Source organism: Ammodytes marinus, assembly GCF_949987685.1.
Source record: "Ammodytes marinus genome assembly, chromosome: 4".
Lineage (NCBI taxonomy): Eukaryota > Metazoa > Chordata > Actinopteri > Uranoscopiformes > Ammodytidae > Ammodytes > Ammodytes marinus.
In genome coordinates this window covers 28,094,785-28,110,099 of record NC_137233.1, presented here as the reverse complement: position 1 = coordinate 28,110,099, position 15,315 = coordinate 28,094,785, and the positions used below count along the sequence as shown (strand labels likewise).

At 43.3% G+C, this 15,315-nt stretch overlaps 2 protein-coding genes across 2 annotated transcripts; one reads left to right on the top strand and one right to left on the bottom strand.

The window, feature by feature from the left end:
• Positions 1-393: 393 nt before the first annotated feature.
• dnajc11b (DnaJ (Hsp40) homolog, subfamily C, member 11b) lies at positions 394-7,563 on the top strand (the record flags this gene model as incomplete). The annotated part of the gene is made up of 16 exons (XM_080026907.1): positions 394-468; positions 1,470-1,599; positions 1,801-1,874; positions 2,353-2,454; positions 2,606-2,734; positions 2,944-3,066; positions 3,343-3,416; positions 3,539-3,728; positions 3,887-3,972; positions 4,204-4,320; positions 4,637-4,792; positions 5,402-5,471; positions 5,627-5,684; positions 6,748-6,890; positions 6,993-7,122; positions 7,432-7,563. 16 exons carry the CDS (start codon positions 394-396, stop codon positions 7,455-7,457), a joined length of 1,683 nt encoding a protein of 560 aa, XP_079883033.1. The 3' UTR covers positions 7,458-7,563.
• A 1,831-nt stretch (positions 7,564-9,394) lies between these two features.
• phf13 (PHD finger protein 13) lies at positions 9,395-15,218 on the bottom strand. The gene is made up of 5 exons (XM_080025436.1): positions 14,827-15,218; positions 13,897-13,998; positions 12,618-12,797; positions 12,102-12,522; positions 9,395-11,631 (listed from the first exon to the last, which is right to left on the bottom strand). The coding sequence occupies exons 1-5, from the start codon at positions 14,869-14,871 to the stop codon at positions 11,399-11,401; spliced, it is 981 nt and encodes a 326-aa protein (XP_079881562.1). The 5' UTR covers positions 14,872-15,218; the 3' UTR covers positions 9,395-11,398.
• Between the last annotated feature and the right edge of the window lie 97 nt (positions 15,219-15,315).

The following is a 15,315-nucleotide window of genomic DNA, read 5'->3' as shown; positions in this document are numbered from 1 at the left end:
GTAATAATTAAATTACTGTGCTTAAAAGCAGTGTTTCACTTGAGCTCAGTCTGGTATTTGTTTTAATGAACAGAGCTGCTCAATTAGTATCAACGGCGTTAGCCGTTACAAGAATAATCCTCCCGATAGTTTTCATTGTGAAAAAAAGGAGAGGAAAAACACAGTGAAGGATGTCTTTTACACACTAACAAATACAATACCTTCTTAAAAGAAAAGAAAATCCCTCTGTATCTATCGTCTTTCTTCTTGTATGGAGGTGTCAAATTGCGTACTGAATGCTGAGCTCAGAAACAACCAGCAGAGGGAGACAGAACAACTTCCGCGCCTCGTGTGGCTGACCAATGAGCATCCAGAGCACTGGAGAGGGTGGGCGGGATCGGAACAAGAGCAAACATGGCGGCGTCCTTAGATGATGATTTTGTGCTCAATAACCAGGACTACTACTCCCTACTCAATGTCAGGAAAGAGGTAGGTTATTTTGTTTGTGTTTCAAAGTGACGGACCTTTCGCCGTGAGTGTCGGGTGTAGTTTTCCACTGAGGAAGTTGGTCTGCTGCAGTCGGTGCATCAGCCTTCAGTTGAATAACGGTCTTCTTCTCCAGCCCCATCATCCGTGATTCCCTGCGTGAGGGTCGAGACCGGTGTGGATGGACAATCAGGACATTTCTGCTCTACTTTGTATAGATGCATGCAGAGTTTGCACTTTAGAGTGGCTCTCAGCACAAATAGGCCTAATGGGCCTGCATCGATGAACAGCTACTCAAATCTCAACGTGTCTTACTTTTCGGACGTTTATAACGTTAGATCACATTATGTGGTGAGTCTGACACCATAGTCTGACAGGAAGTCCACACGTTTAATTTATTATATAATGTCAGAGGACTGGTGGTGGTTGTTCAACATCTTGACAAATAGAATGCTTCAGTGCAGCAGTAGCCTATTGTGTCAGCTGTCCGGAAGTGGAGCTAATGATAAGTCGATTAAAGGTGAAGTCAAGTGATGCTGGTGAATGCTTGTTGTCAAAATCAGTGAATAGATTAGATTAGATTAGACATTTTGATTGATCCCAAGAAGGGCAATATCTCCTCAAGATCCGTTTCCTGTTAGTAGGCCTACTGTGTGCGCTGTAAAGAAATCCAGCGTTAATACACAGCTTAGGCTCTGTAAATGGGCATGTTGTGAGTGTGGGCCCACCAGTTTACAGACCCTAGTCTAGCCTAGCCTAGTGTATCAACACTGGTGGATTTATTTGTATTGCCCACACAGTACAGCCGATCGCAAGGAGATATTCCGGGATTTTGACAAAAAGTGATTTTAACAATAGGCTTTCTTCAGAATTGCTGACCTCTGAATTCTCAAAATTCTGTCTCTGTCTCTGTCTCTGTCTCTGTCTCTCTCTCTCTCTCTGTCTCTGTCTCTCTCTGTCTCTCTCTGTCTCTCTCTCTCTCTCTCTCTCTCTGATGATCACAGGCTACGGTGGAGGAGCTCAAGGCGTCATATCGCAGGCTGTGTATGCTCTACCATCCTGACAAGCATCGAGACCCGGAGCTGAAAGTCCAGGCTGAACAGCTCTTCAACGAGGTGCACCAGGCGTATGAAGGTAAGGACGCTCGCAGGCTCACACCAACGCTTATTAAAACCATTTGTCTTGTCACTTTTTTTTTGCTATTTAACTTAAAATTACAGTTCAATTATACTGTGTTCCTTCAGGACCAGAGAATAAAAATGCCATACAAAAGACAAAAAAAAAAAACTCCAGACAAAAAAACTGAAATGTTATTTCCCTTTTCCCCCCCTCCAGTGCTGAGCGATGCCCACTCCAGAGCCATCTATGACATCTTTGGGAAGAAAGGACTTGAGGTGGAAGGCTGGGAGGTTTGTATTAGGTTTAACATTTTCATCTTAAAGCGCCATGTAAGCCCACATCCACAAAATCCTTCTAACTCTGTACTTATGGGAGTGAGTTGCATGATAGTAAGCATCTGAAAAGGCATATTTATCAATCCATATGAAAGATATTGTTATTTAGGTTTGAAAAACTTTACAGACATTTGGTTTAGATAAGGCGGGCTTATGCTATGGTTCTTATTACACAGTAAGTATTTTGTTTTGTTTTGTTCAGTTCTTTCAAACAGTCTAGACAGCAAACAAGCAGTTTATTTAACTAATATCCGTTTTATCATTTTTATGAACATTTATTTTTCATTCTTATTTCTGTAAAAGCTTATTGATAGTTACTATTTTAGAGCAGGTTTCCAGAGGCTTTAAAAGTGGAGTGGTTTAAATGCCGCATTACACTGTACATTAAGTATTAACACGCCTTCGATGTCTTATGGTCGATGATGCTGCGTAGGTGGTGGAGAGGAAGAGAACTCCAGCAGAGATTCGAGAGGAGTACGAACGGCTGCAGAGGGAAAGAGAAGAGAGGAGACTGCAGCAAAGAACTAACCCCAAGGTATTTGAAGTCACAACCACACCACACATCCTACATTCACTGTGTCACAAAACTCCATTCTGACAGCATATAGTTTCCACATTCATTCATTCTATTATATCCCTCACTTCTTTTTCCTTATTTCTTAATGGGATTCTGTCTTATCTGTCAGGGCACCATCAGCGTGGGGGTGGATGCCACGGACCTGTTTGACCGCTATGACGAGGACTTTGAAGAGATGCCAGGGGGAGGATTTCCTCATATTGAGATCAACAAGATGCACATTTCCCAGTCTATAGAGGTACACAATATACACACACACACACACACACACACACACACACACACACACACACACACACACACACACACACACACACACACACACACACACACACACACACACACGCTCACTTTGGTTTTTACCTTCCATACAGCTGCTCACCATGGCCAGGGCCAATGTGATGTTCTCTGTTTTAATCAGGTGAAACTTGTCCTGTCTTTCTCTAGGCTCCTTTGACCAACTCTGACACAGCAGTGCTTTCTGGCTCGCTCTCTACCCACAACGGGAACGGAGGAGGCAACATTAACATGACCGTACGAAAGGTTACGTCCGCCAAGGGCTGGGGAGAGGTAAGCAAACATGCAGACATGTGCGCACAAACTAAAATATTATATCCATTAAAAAAACATTTAGCTGTGTTATGTTCTATTATAATAGTCTATACAAATCTAACCACGAGTATAGATATATAACCTTACCTATAAGGACATGCAATATGTAACGCACCAATATTAACCTACAACCTATAGAGGCATTTTGAATAAGCGTTGACGGATGGGATAATACTGATTTGTATTACATTTTATAGATATTTTGGCCCCATCACTTGTCTGTTGTCTCTGCAGGTAGAGTTAGGTGCAGGAGACGTACTAGGTCCTCTCATTGGGTTTAAGGCGTTTCGCAACCTCACTCCACGGTGGTAAGTCCAGACTGTTTGATATAGGGCGGACTGGAACAGATACTGTATCTACGTGAGAATGGCTTCCTCCGTCTCTTTTAAAGGTCTCTCTCTCTTTTCACTCTGTTAACCTGTCCTTCCAGCTTCTTGACGGCCCAGTGCGGTCTGCAGTTCTCTCCTCGGGGTTTGCGGCCGAGCTGTTCTCTGATGACGGCCCGCCACTTGGACCAGAACACCATGGGCTATCTGCAGTGGCGCTGGGGGCCCAACAGCGCCATGACAACCAGCCTGGTTCGAGACACAAAGAGCACCCACTTCACTCTAGCTCTGCAGGTACACAGAAGAAAAAAAACACAAGTGCAGACGTTACACACATATATGCTGTAGGTGTGCACAGGCATATGCAGAACACAGCTTTACTGCTGTCAATATGGTAAATATGACTCTGTACTCTGTATCTTGTCTCTCCCATCCCCCCCAACCCCTTGCAGCTGGGTGTGCCTAATTCCTACCTGATGATGAGTTACCAGTTCAAGTTCCAGGATGAGGACCAGACCAAAGTTAAAGGCTCTTTCAAGTATGTCAGTCTGCTTATCCTGTCTCAGAAGAGCATATAAATCAATGGGTTTACCAGGCGTGCAAATATACCAAAATAAATAGTTGATTTCCTTGTCAAAATATATATAAAATATATATAAAATGTGGAAAAAAAAATATATATTGGCTGTATAATTTACCCTTGCACTGTAGCTGCCTACTGTATCTCTAATGGCCTCTATTTATTGTTATAATTCCTCCCTCCCTCCAGGACAGGCTGGTTTGGTACTGTGGTGGAATACGGAGCAGAGAGGAAGATCAGTCGACACAGTGTCCTGTCAGCCACTGTCAGCATCGGGGTCCCTCAGGGAGTCACACTCAAGATCAAGTACTGGCCAGCCCGCCCCAAAAAAATGACCTAATTCTTCTGTGGGTCCTGACCTCACTGCATAATTACCTGATGCCTGTGTGTGTGTGTGTGTGTGTGTGTGTGTGTGTGTGTGTGTGTGTGTGTGTGTGTGTGTGTGTGTGTGTGTGTGTGTGTGTGTGTGTGTGTGTGTGTGTGTGTGTGTGTGTGTGTGTGTGTGTGTGTGTGTGTGTGTGTGTGTGTGTGTGTGTGTGTGTGTGTGTGTGTGTGTGTGTGTGTGTGTGTGTGTGTCTGTGTCTGTGTGTGTGTCTGTGTGTGTGCTGTTTTTTCCATGCAGGTTGGCGCGTGCTAGTCAAACATACCTGTTTCCGGTGCACCTTACAGACCAGCTGTTGCCCAGTGCAGTCTTCTACGCCACCGTGGGACCACTGCTGTTCTACATAGCCGTCCATCGACTGATCATCATCCCATATTCACATGCACAGAAAGAGCAGTCAGTACACCACCTGTTATAACCTCCCATTGTTAACTGACACTTCTGATCTATTCATAATCAGCATGTCACTTTTGCCACAGTAGTAGAACATTTTCATTTGAACGATATTTGGTGGAATAGTTGCATTGTGTGACTTCACAGCTGAAGGCAAACTACACCACACCTGATTTGGCCAGGAATGCAACATTTTGGGTTATGGATGTTAATACTATCAGGGTTTATTTTCATTCTGGAGAATTGTTTGTTGTCAAAATCCGTCAAGATCTCGTCACCATCTGCTACCTGTCCGTAATGTGTGTGCACTGAACACAAAAAAAACAGTCTTATTACACAGCCTATGCTCTGTAAACAAGCATGTTGCTAGCTATGGTGGGCCCCCTTTGACACATAGCCTTTGTTTACATACCAGTTCGCAGAGCCTAGACTCTTTAATGACACTGGATATTTTTCAGCGCACACACAGTACAGTCAGGTAGCGGAACGTGAGGAGATACAGTATTCACAGATTTTTTACAAAAAGTGATTTTGACAACAATCTTTCTCCAGAATGGCTGACTCCACCTTTAAACACTGGTGACTGTTGATATCTGTCCTCTTGCTTCTCAGAGAGCTGGACCTGCAGAGGAAGAGCTCCGCCGTAGACATCGCCAAGAAGAAGCAGGAGGCAGAGTCTGCCGTGAGTACTCGCTCTGGCATGAGAAACACACAGTCATCCTTGTGCCGGGTTCAAAGATCACTGTTTCCTGGTTCAGGTGAAAACCTCTCTTCTCTCCTTTTCTATTTTCTCCTCCTCCTCCTCCTCCTCCTCCTCTCACCCCGGCTCCACTGCAGGTTCTGCTGATGCAGGAGTCTGTGAGGAGAATCATAGAAGGGGAAGAATCCAAAATGGGTAAGGGATCACTCACACACAGACACACGCTCACACACATATACACACGCTTACACACGCGCGCACGCACACACACACACACACACACACACACACACACACACACACACACACACACACACACACACACACACACACACACACACACACACACACACACACACACACACACACACACACACACACACACACACACACACACACACACACACTACACCAGCATGAGATGAGACACTTAGTTTTTTAAGGTTTGCAGCTAGTCAAAACTTGGTAAAAATCCCAAGCATTCAACACACACATCTCATAGTTCCTGTCAACTGCATTTATATATATATATATATATATATATATATATATATATATATATATATATACTGTAGCTCCAGGATACAGTTTGTCTAAGTCTGACTCCCATCATCCAATGCTGTGAAGCAAGTGATGATGAAGTAGCTCATCTCCATGCTGCAAGTGTTTACACAGTTTAAAGAGCAGAGCGTACAGCTGACGGTAATCAAAACTACGGTTTCAGCTTGTGCAGAGGGTGCGTGTGATTAGTTGAAGAGTCACTCCGGGGGATGTGTTCACACAACACCTTCTGGATGCTCTGAGGAAGAAATTGCTTGAAACAGAACTGTCACGACATGCTGTATAACTGGTTGCTTGAAAGCACTTAGGATGCAGTCATTGATTCTGGAGAAGGCTTGTTGCCAAAATCACTTTTTGTCAAAAGCAGTGAATATAACCTCAAAATCTGCTACCTGTCCGTTCTGTGTGTGTGGGTGCTGAAAACAAATCATTTGTTAATACACAGCCTAGGCTCTGTAAACAGCCATGTTGCTAGCTATGCTGGCCCCCTTTCTTTACATAGCTTTTGTTAACATATCTGTTCACAGAGCCTAGGCTGTGTATTAACACCAAGAGAAATGTCAGCGCACACAGTACGTACTGGTAGTGAATGGTGAGGAGATATTCACTGATTTTGACAAAACGTGATCTTGGCAAAAAAGTGTTGTACAGAAACACTGACTCCCCATTTGAACCTACACTGTATATTCCTGCCTAGGCCTGATCATCCTGAACGCCTGGTACGGAAAGTTTGTGTCAGACAACACCCAGAAGCAGGAGAAGGCAAAGGTGATCGACGTCACCGTGCCACTGCAGTGCCTGATCAAGGACTCCAAACTCATTCTCACCGACTCCTCTAAGGTACGTACGTGTGTGTGTGTGTGTGTGTGTGTGTGTGTGTGTTTCAATTTGACCTGCAGATCTGTGTGTGAGCGTGTCTGACTTGTTGCCGTGGCGTTGCAGGCAGGGTTGCCGGGCTTCTACGACCCCTGTGTCGGAGAGGAGAAGAGTCTGAAATTGCTCTACCAGTTCAGAGGCGTCATGCACCAAGTCATCTCCGCTGACACAGAGTCGCTACGGATACCCAAGCAATGTGAGTATGCAGCACCTGGAAACAAAAATCTGATTTAAATGAAATGTTCATAAATATCATAAAAATGTGTTGGAAAAAAAAACAGGACGCCCACACAGTCCTGTCAAACAGTCTCCATGGCAACATTCATTGTTTTCATCGACACCCTCAGGCAGAGAACTGTAAAGTGTATCTTTCACTTGGATTGATACATCATGCCACTAACTCCCTGAATGACATAGGAGTTAGTGGATTTGGGTTTACTGTCAGCATTACTACAGTACATGCATTCATCCATGTACAATTTTTTTGTCTCCCCCCCCACTCCAGCTCACAGAATTGAATCAGAGTCCTAGGAGTCCACCACTGTTGGGGAGCAAACGCAGATTAAAAACAGAAGTTAACAGAAGAACCCACAAATGAAAAGGGGACGGACAACATCGGCAATCAGTCTGTTTCTCCCCACCGGTCCTCTTCTCCTCATGGTATTAGTGAATCAGTTTATCCTGTTCCTCCACTCCTCCCTTTTTGTTTGAGGTTCAGCACAACAAAGGAGTCAACTCAGAGTTTCTACAAGATGTCACCCTTTGTGTGGAATACCAGCTGGGCTGCCCGCAAATCTGCCTGCTGCACAAGATGCAGACGTTGGCTCCCCTAACATGGTTTTTAAATAATATGCACTATACAACAAACAAAAAAAGGACTGATGTTTCTTGACATTTGTTATGTCAAGTATATACAAATGAGCTGTGCTGTAGCTTCACCCCATATCATTGTAGTCTTTGTCCCTCATGTGTGTCGACCTGGTACTGTAGATTTGAATCTTAACAATGTAATGACATACCAGTTATTTCACTAACTCGTGCAAATGTTTAGGGTAAAAATGTGCAGGACCCCTGAGCTCAAAATCCGTGATGGTTAGGATGTGGTATATAGAGAGGGAAATGATGGAGAGGCCCTTTGATGGTAGTGGTCCAACCAAGGATAGACAAGTTCGAAACTCTTCATATAGATTTCTTAGAAGCCAAAACCGAAACGTTGTGCAATGATTTTTAACACAGCGAAGGTTATAGTTTTTATTCCACCCGTGTACATTCAGCACCAGGCCCTATGCTGAGGTCGGGCTGTGACCAGTAGAGGGCGTAGGTCAACCGTTAACCTTCCGGGAGAGTGTATTTGCTGCAAAAAAACTTTTGAGTGGAGATGACCTGAGCCACAGACAGAAAAAGTTGTTTTACTATTAATGGCACACCTTCATGGCTACACGTATTTGTTTTATTTAGTTAAGTTTCTCCAACAATACTGTGCCATATAATTTAATGTTCTTGTCTGTCTCTCCTTTTTCCTTTTATTGAACTAACTTTACTTCTTTTGGGGCTATTTTCCTACCAGAGTGGAAAGGGTGACATTGGGAAAATTGTTTTCCTCTGATGCACTTTCTGATCAGATATCGATGTTGAAAACCAGAGAGTAAGTTTGAGTTGGTTATTTTGTGCGGGGGGGGGGGGCGGGGGGGGGGACTGTTGTGGATGCTAAAGGGAACGACTTAAAAAAACACTATTTTAACCACTACTGTAGAATTTTAAACTAGTATTTTATTGCATATATGAAAGTATTATTTTGCACAAAATGTAAATTATTTAAAAACAAATTGTCATGAAAGTGCTGCTGAAGCCTCTGATTGAAGCTGTCCACTGAGTTTGCATCGAAGATGTATACTTGCCGATTGACTTTAAATGTTCCCCTGTTTTGATTCAGTTTGGTTTTGCCATTGATGTGATTGACCTGCAAGACCAGAGGGGATGTGTAGACTCTAGGGTGAAAATAATAGCTGAGAACTGAGATGGATACGGGTCCCTCTCTGCCAGTCTCATCTCATAATAGTCTTGCACCGTTACAGCAGCCATTTTGCACTGATTCTGTTTGTATTGTTTGTCTTTTCTATTATTGTCTTAAGTGTGCTGTGAAGTAGTTTTGTCAGGTCAGTTGGTCACCATGATGCCAGCTCCCTGCTGTTCCACTCCGACCCATCAGCAAAACCTGACCCACAATAGGATGTCATTTATTGTACGGTTGATGAGCCTGTGTTCTCCTTCCTGTAAAAGACTACAATAAAATATAAACTGATCAGATTCACGTTTGATATCAAGAAGGGCATTGTAGACGGACCAGCCGGCTTTAAAAAAAAACACTCAGATATTTTAAAAGGACATACGCAAAAAAAAAGTTAAAATGGTAACTCTTTATTTACAATAGTTTACAATAGTTTCACAGAAACAGTTTGCACCACAGTACAGATAATGCTTTCTCAACAAGGGGGGGATAGGACAACCCAGGATCAGTATCACAATGAGAATTGTTCACAATAATTACACTGATGTCTTAAAGACGCAGACTCATTAGAAATTTGTACCTGAAGATGTTTTCAGGTTCCTTTTTCCAAGACAAGAATGTCCTGAGACACAGCAAATGATTTTAAGGTCTGGAAAACATCACAACCCTTCTGGATGATTGCTGGGTAAGAATCAGTTAACCAAAAGACCAGAGTCCAGAGATGAGTTTAACTCACTTTAGCCTCTTTAAAAAGCCTTGTTGTTCTTTACAACCCAAACATTCATTGTGTGTGTGTGTGTGTTAGTCGTTCCCTGGTCGAGTCGTTGATTTCTGCATTGTAAATTCTGTCACAATACAGTATGGCTTTTTAGATAATCAGAAACAACCGCAGATGGCACATGAATAACAAAGCTTTAAAATCTTTCATCCAAATTGCAGCAAGTCTTAGAAATAAAAACGTTTCCATTGGACCCGCTGCGTATGGAAGCGATTGAATACTGCAGTGAAAAAGTAAGTGAGCGGTGATATGAGACTGAGATCTGTTCTTCAGAGACAAACAAAAAATAAAATAAACCATGGTACTTTGCAGATATCGATTTCTCTTTATCCTTAAAGACCAAATACCACTAACCTAAGTTGTGACAACTCATAGCAGCACATGCATTGCCGACATCCCTCACACAGTCATTCAAACAAACACACTCGCATGCATAATTTGGACGAGGCTCTTTACAGAACCTTTGTACCAACACTATTCCAGTTATAATAGCTTTTTTGACTGTGGATACTTGATACGGGACGGACATAGGAGTTCCCTTCTGTATATAGACTGTCTCTGAAACTTTTGTCGTGAGCACGAAACAGAAAACGATGGTTTGTAAAATAATATTCACAAACATGACCACTGTTCAATCCTCGTCATGAAACGCAGCGAAAACACAGGGCAGAGGAAACAGAAAACACCTTGACTGAAATCCAGCTGACTGAAAACTTGTGCCATGCCACAGTTGTCTGGCTTTTCACATCTGTGAACTAACAGGTTATGTATCCATTTATGAACTATTCAGAAACAAAATGTTGGTAAAATAAGAACACTATTTGAACATTTTTTGAAAAGCTAAAAGGTCGAAGCTCCATTTGTGGCAAAGTAACTTGTTTGATGCACAGGAGTAGCCGAGGCTGGAAGACCGTGAAGTAGACGGAAGAAGAACGAGCGATTGGTTCAGCTGTACGGGAATTATATTCTTTCTTTCCACAATATCTTAAATAACAAAAAAAGAACAAATCAGGAAGCAGTTGAAGACTTAAGTCTCTTGTTGTACATCTTTGCTCTATTGGATTATACCTCAGTTTAATACTATAGCACCATCTGAAGCAATTACCACAAGGCTTCATTTGTTTTTCTCATTTTAAACGGTTAACTGTGTAAGATTAACAGAGGCATCCAAGAGAAATCAAATCCAGTTTAGTCAGAAAGACATACCTGTCCCTGTGACCGGAAGGTCAAATATTATTATTTTTAAAAGTGAGAAGAGAACAAATCATCTTTCCCACAGATCCCAGCATGCTCCATAGTGGGTGGCAGTTGTGAGGGTATTCTCTCTCTCTCTATATATATATATATGGCAGTTCAAATGTTTCCAGTGTTCACAAGACACCAAGTCCGTAAGTCGGTAGCGGTTTGCTGCTATGCTACTGTCATCTACAGACAGACATCCATTCAGTGATTGCCTTACGCATAGAGTCTGTAGGGAAGCAGAAACAAACCTCGGTAAATGTAAAATAGCACTCAAACGGTTTTCAAATGGGGATAAGGACTTGGGATAGGTCCACTAACGTGTTTCTTTTTTTTTATATAGAAAAAGGAGGTGAGACTGAAGGGTGCTGGACTTGCATTTGAGGAAGGGTGAGTCCAGGAGGTTGGGAGAGAAGGCAGGAGTGGAAGGGGTCAGAGTTCAGGGTTTTAGTCCAGCAGATGTTTGCGAGGGCCTATGCGTGAGCGGTGGGAGCGACGGGCGTCTGCGGTTCCGTGCGTCTCTCTGCAGCTCTGGCACACGTATGTCTCTGGCACGTGGCTCTTGCGGATCTTGGCACACGACAGGTGGATCCACGTGTTACACTTGTTACACTCGATCATGGCCCGGCCGGCGAAAGGCTTCATACAGAAACACGTCACCAGGTCCCACGAGTCGTCGTCTGAAGAAGGCGGGAGAGAGAGCGCACACACAGAGTTAAGCATGGGTTCGCTTTGTTTAGACTTGTAAACAGGGCTCAAAATTAACACTTGCCAAATAATGTTTCTATATATTATAGTTCTTAGGGGATAAAAATTTAAATAAAATAAAATTAAATCGACAAATTGGTATCAGCAAGTTAGACTATAAATTGCAATTGGTGCATCTCTATTAATGTCGTTTATAGGCCTATTATTACTGCACACTACAATAGTATTAAATTAGAATATTACTCAAGACCAAGATGACATGCTCAAGGGTAATGAGAGCAAAATGAAATAGTAAAAAGCTATTTATTATTTCTGGCTGGTAAAAAAAAAAAAAATCTGGAAATGTTTTCATCTACCAGCCACCTTAGCAGTTAAGCCAAAATGTTCATTTTGAGCCCTGCTTGTGTTAATATGTCATTTCTGCACCAGTAATACACCTTACCTGAGTCCACCATGATGTCTTCATCCTCTCCTGATCCATCTTCGTCTCGGAACACCACCTGTTTCCCCTGGCGGAACACCGTTCTGCTTCCTGGCAAGCCCTCCACCTTCTGTACTTTCACCATCCCTTCTTCAAGCTCTTGGCCATCCCAGTTCCCAGGCTCCTCATAAGGCTCCTCCTTGCATTGGGCTGGGCTGGGCAGACGCTGGGGGTGGAGGGGGATGCTGAAATCATCTTCAGGCTCTTCTTTGATGGCGTGGCCACCAAAGGAGACTGGGCACTGCATCTGTGGGACTGTTGAGGGGTCCTGCTGAACCCCGCTCTCCTCTCCAGCCGAATGCTCTTTCTCCTTTCTCCTTTTCTTCTTCTTCAGCTTGTCGGCTTTCCTGCGGTCATCAGGGTGCATGGTGGGGATTGTGTGCTGCAGAAGAGAGAGGGTGAAAAAGGGACAAGCATGTCAAAAGAGAAATGAAGGTGAACATGTCAAGCTAACGATGTGACATCTATTCAACTCACATCTCTCTTGGCGTGACTGGACAGCGTGGCTCCTGGCTGTGGACGTTTGCGGCTCCTGTCCTGGGGCACCTTGGGAGGGCGCTGGGGGCAGGAAGTCGGGGGCCCAGGTGTCCAACCATCACTGTCTGCTGTGCTGCCTGTACTGTTAGGGGGGCTAGAGCTACTGCGCAGTGGAGAGTCCTGGAAGAGTCAATGGGGAAGTAGGGCTCAGTGAATGCAAAGTCAGAGATAAAGCTGGCAAATTACAAGATTTAAAATATGTCTGACGGTTCTTCAAAAAACTTCATCAACTCGACAATAAGATGTATAATTCTGGATTACCAATCGATACATTGCAATTGTAAGGATTAGCATGAAACCAAGATGTGTGGATAAAGTGGACCATAAACATTTAGCTGTCTTTGGTTATATTTTTAATTGTTTACATTACTGTCACTGTACACTCAGCAACTTTACAAAGTGTCTTATGTATATAAAAAAATGTTTTGAAACAATACAGCAAAATTAGTGTCATGAACATGTCGTAACAGCTTGGCTGCTGAACTATTTATCGTATGAAATTATTCTATTTGATTTAAGACTTCTATGAGCTCTCGTTCTAATGTGACAACACTATTAATGCGTTTGCTTCAGGAAGAGGATGAGGCGCATTGAATATCAACAAATGACAATAGTGCAAAATGTGCACAGGCAGAGGAGGGGAATTGAAAACAAATCTAGCATGTGTCAGAGAGTAACGAAACAGCAGCACGGTGAAAAAAGAAACTTTGAAGGATCAACCACAACTTGGACAAAATCAGTCAAAATCTAGAACCCCCACCATGATGAGGGAGAGGAAGCAAGCTACTTTTAAAAAGCCATAGGTTGTTTACCAGCTAAAGGTCTGAATTTATATCCAAATGTAAATGTTATTCACTATGCTCTGACTAAAACCAATGTTTTCAGCCATAATACATGTGTTATAATACAGGAGGAACATGAGTATTAGAATTGATGGACAGTGCAAGCAGGACTAGAGAGGGCATACCTAAAACTGTAATAAACACCCAGAGACACAGAAACATCAGAGAAAAAATAATCTGATTAAAATAATCTCATTATATGGTTATCTGCCTCACTGTCCCCAAAGGGAAAACATAATTCAATAAGCAAATGAGAACTCGTTTCAAATCCAATATTGAGTCGACACAATTTAACATTTATAATTAAAAACGCACTAGTTTATCAAGACAATATTCTGGCACTAGGTGCAGAGGCTCTGCTCGCGTAATGTACTCACCTCTTGCGGGTATGGGATGTATCCGGCATAGGCCAAGACAAAAGTGCAAAACTTATTAAAATCCTCCACTGTCCTCCTCCTCCTGTATGGCGGACTGAAGCCCTGAAACACAGACGCGTCGTTGAAACATTAGTTGCATTCAAATCTGCACATCCCAACATGGCGTTGACATTTACAAGAGCTGATAGACACACAGACATCCGTTTACTCTGCTTTGGAACAATACCAACATGTTGTAAATCAAAGGGTGGAATTACATCGACACATTTCTCTCCAGACCCGTCCCAACCCTTTCTTACCAACCCCCACCGATTAATCCAACTAACATAAACAGCTAATGTTAGCCAGGTCGGCTAGCAACAGACAGCGAATAAGTAACTAATGCTAAGAAGCTAGCAGCTGGCGAGTGTCGGTGGACTTTAGTAAACAAAACTATGAACCGTACATATATCGAATTACAAACTATCGTGCAGTTTTAAAATAAAAATCCCTGTTAGCTGACGATAAACGCAGAACAATTGAACATGATGCTTAGTTAGCCACCAACGTTAATGTTAGCATACTCCGCTATGATGAAGGAATGTTTTCATTTCGATGAAACGTTGAGCTAACGTCAGGTTAGCTATAAGGACATCAACCTCGAAGCAAAAGTCTGAAGTAACATCAATGACTCAGTCTCAGGCACAATGTGAAGTCGTAGCAGTGGAAGTTGACACTAAGAACCAAGCGTGTGTGAGTGTTTAGCGTGAGTAAGTTGTCTAATGTCTGCACAAGTAGCTAACATTGTGTCAACATTAGCGCGGTGAGCTAACGCTAACCACACAGCAGCTGCTACATCGTGTAGTGACAGCCCGGACAGGTTGACGTCTGTTAACGTCTTTAGCCGCGACTGCAACTACTCACTGTAAAACAGTTACATCAAACACTCACCTCCGGCTGAAATGCATGGGATGTCGATGGGTTTATGTCACCCATCTTAACTCAGTGCCCGACCACTTGGCGTAGTGAAGATAAGATGCTGGGTTGGAGTAACGGAGCACTCGATGCAACCGTAAACACCGAGGTAACCTAGCTTTGGCTCGCTGGATACAAGCGGTAAAGCTAACGTCGACGCTACTTCTGCTTGAGCTCGGAGGAGCAACAGTGTTCACTCAGTTTACTGTCAGCACCGAAGACAACGGTACCTGGACAAGTGCCCGCAACCAAACAACAAGTGGGTCGGCTCAAAGTTGCAAAACGTGCCTCGTGTGACCAGTTAACGTGAGCAAACGACGCAGCCGTGAGTCCGCCGAGCTGTCCGGTAATATCTCCTCATGATTCAGTTTACTGACTGTTGGGGGAGCGGTTCATCTCGGCTGTCACCAGCTGCCTGCCGCTCCTTCTTCTTCATCTCCTTCACAGCTCTAGCTAGCAGACAGT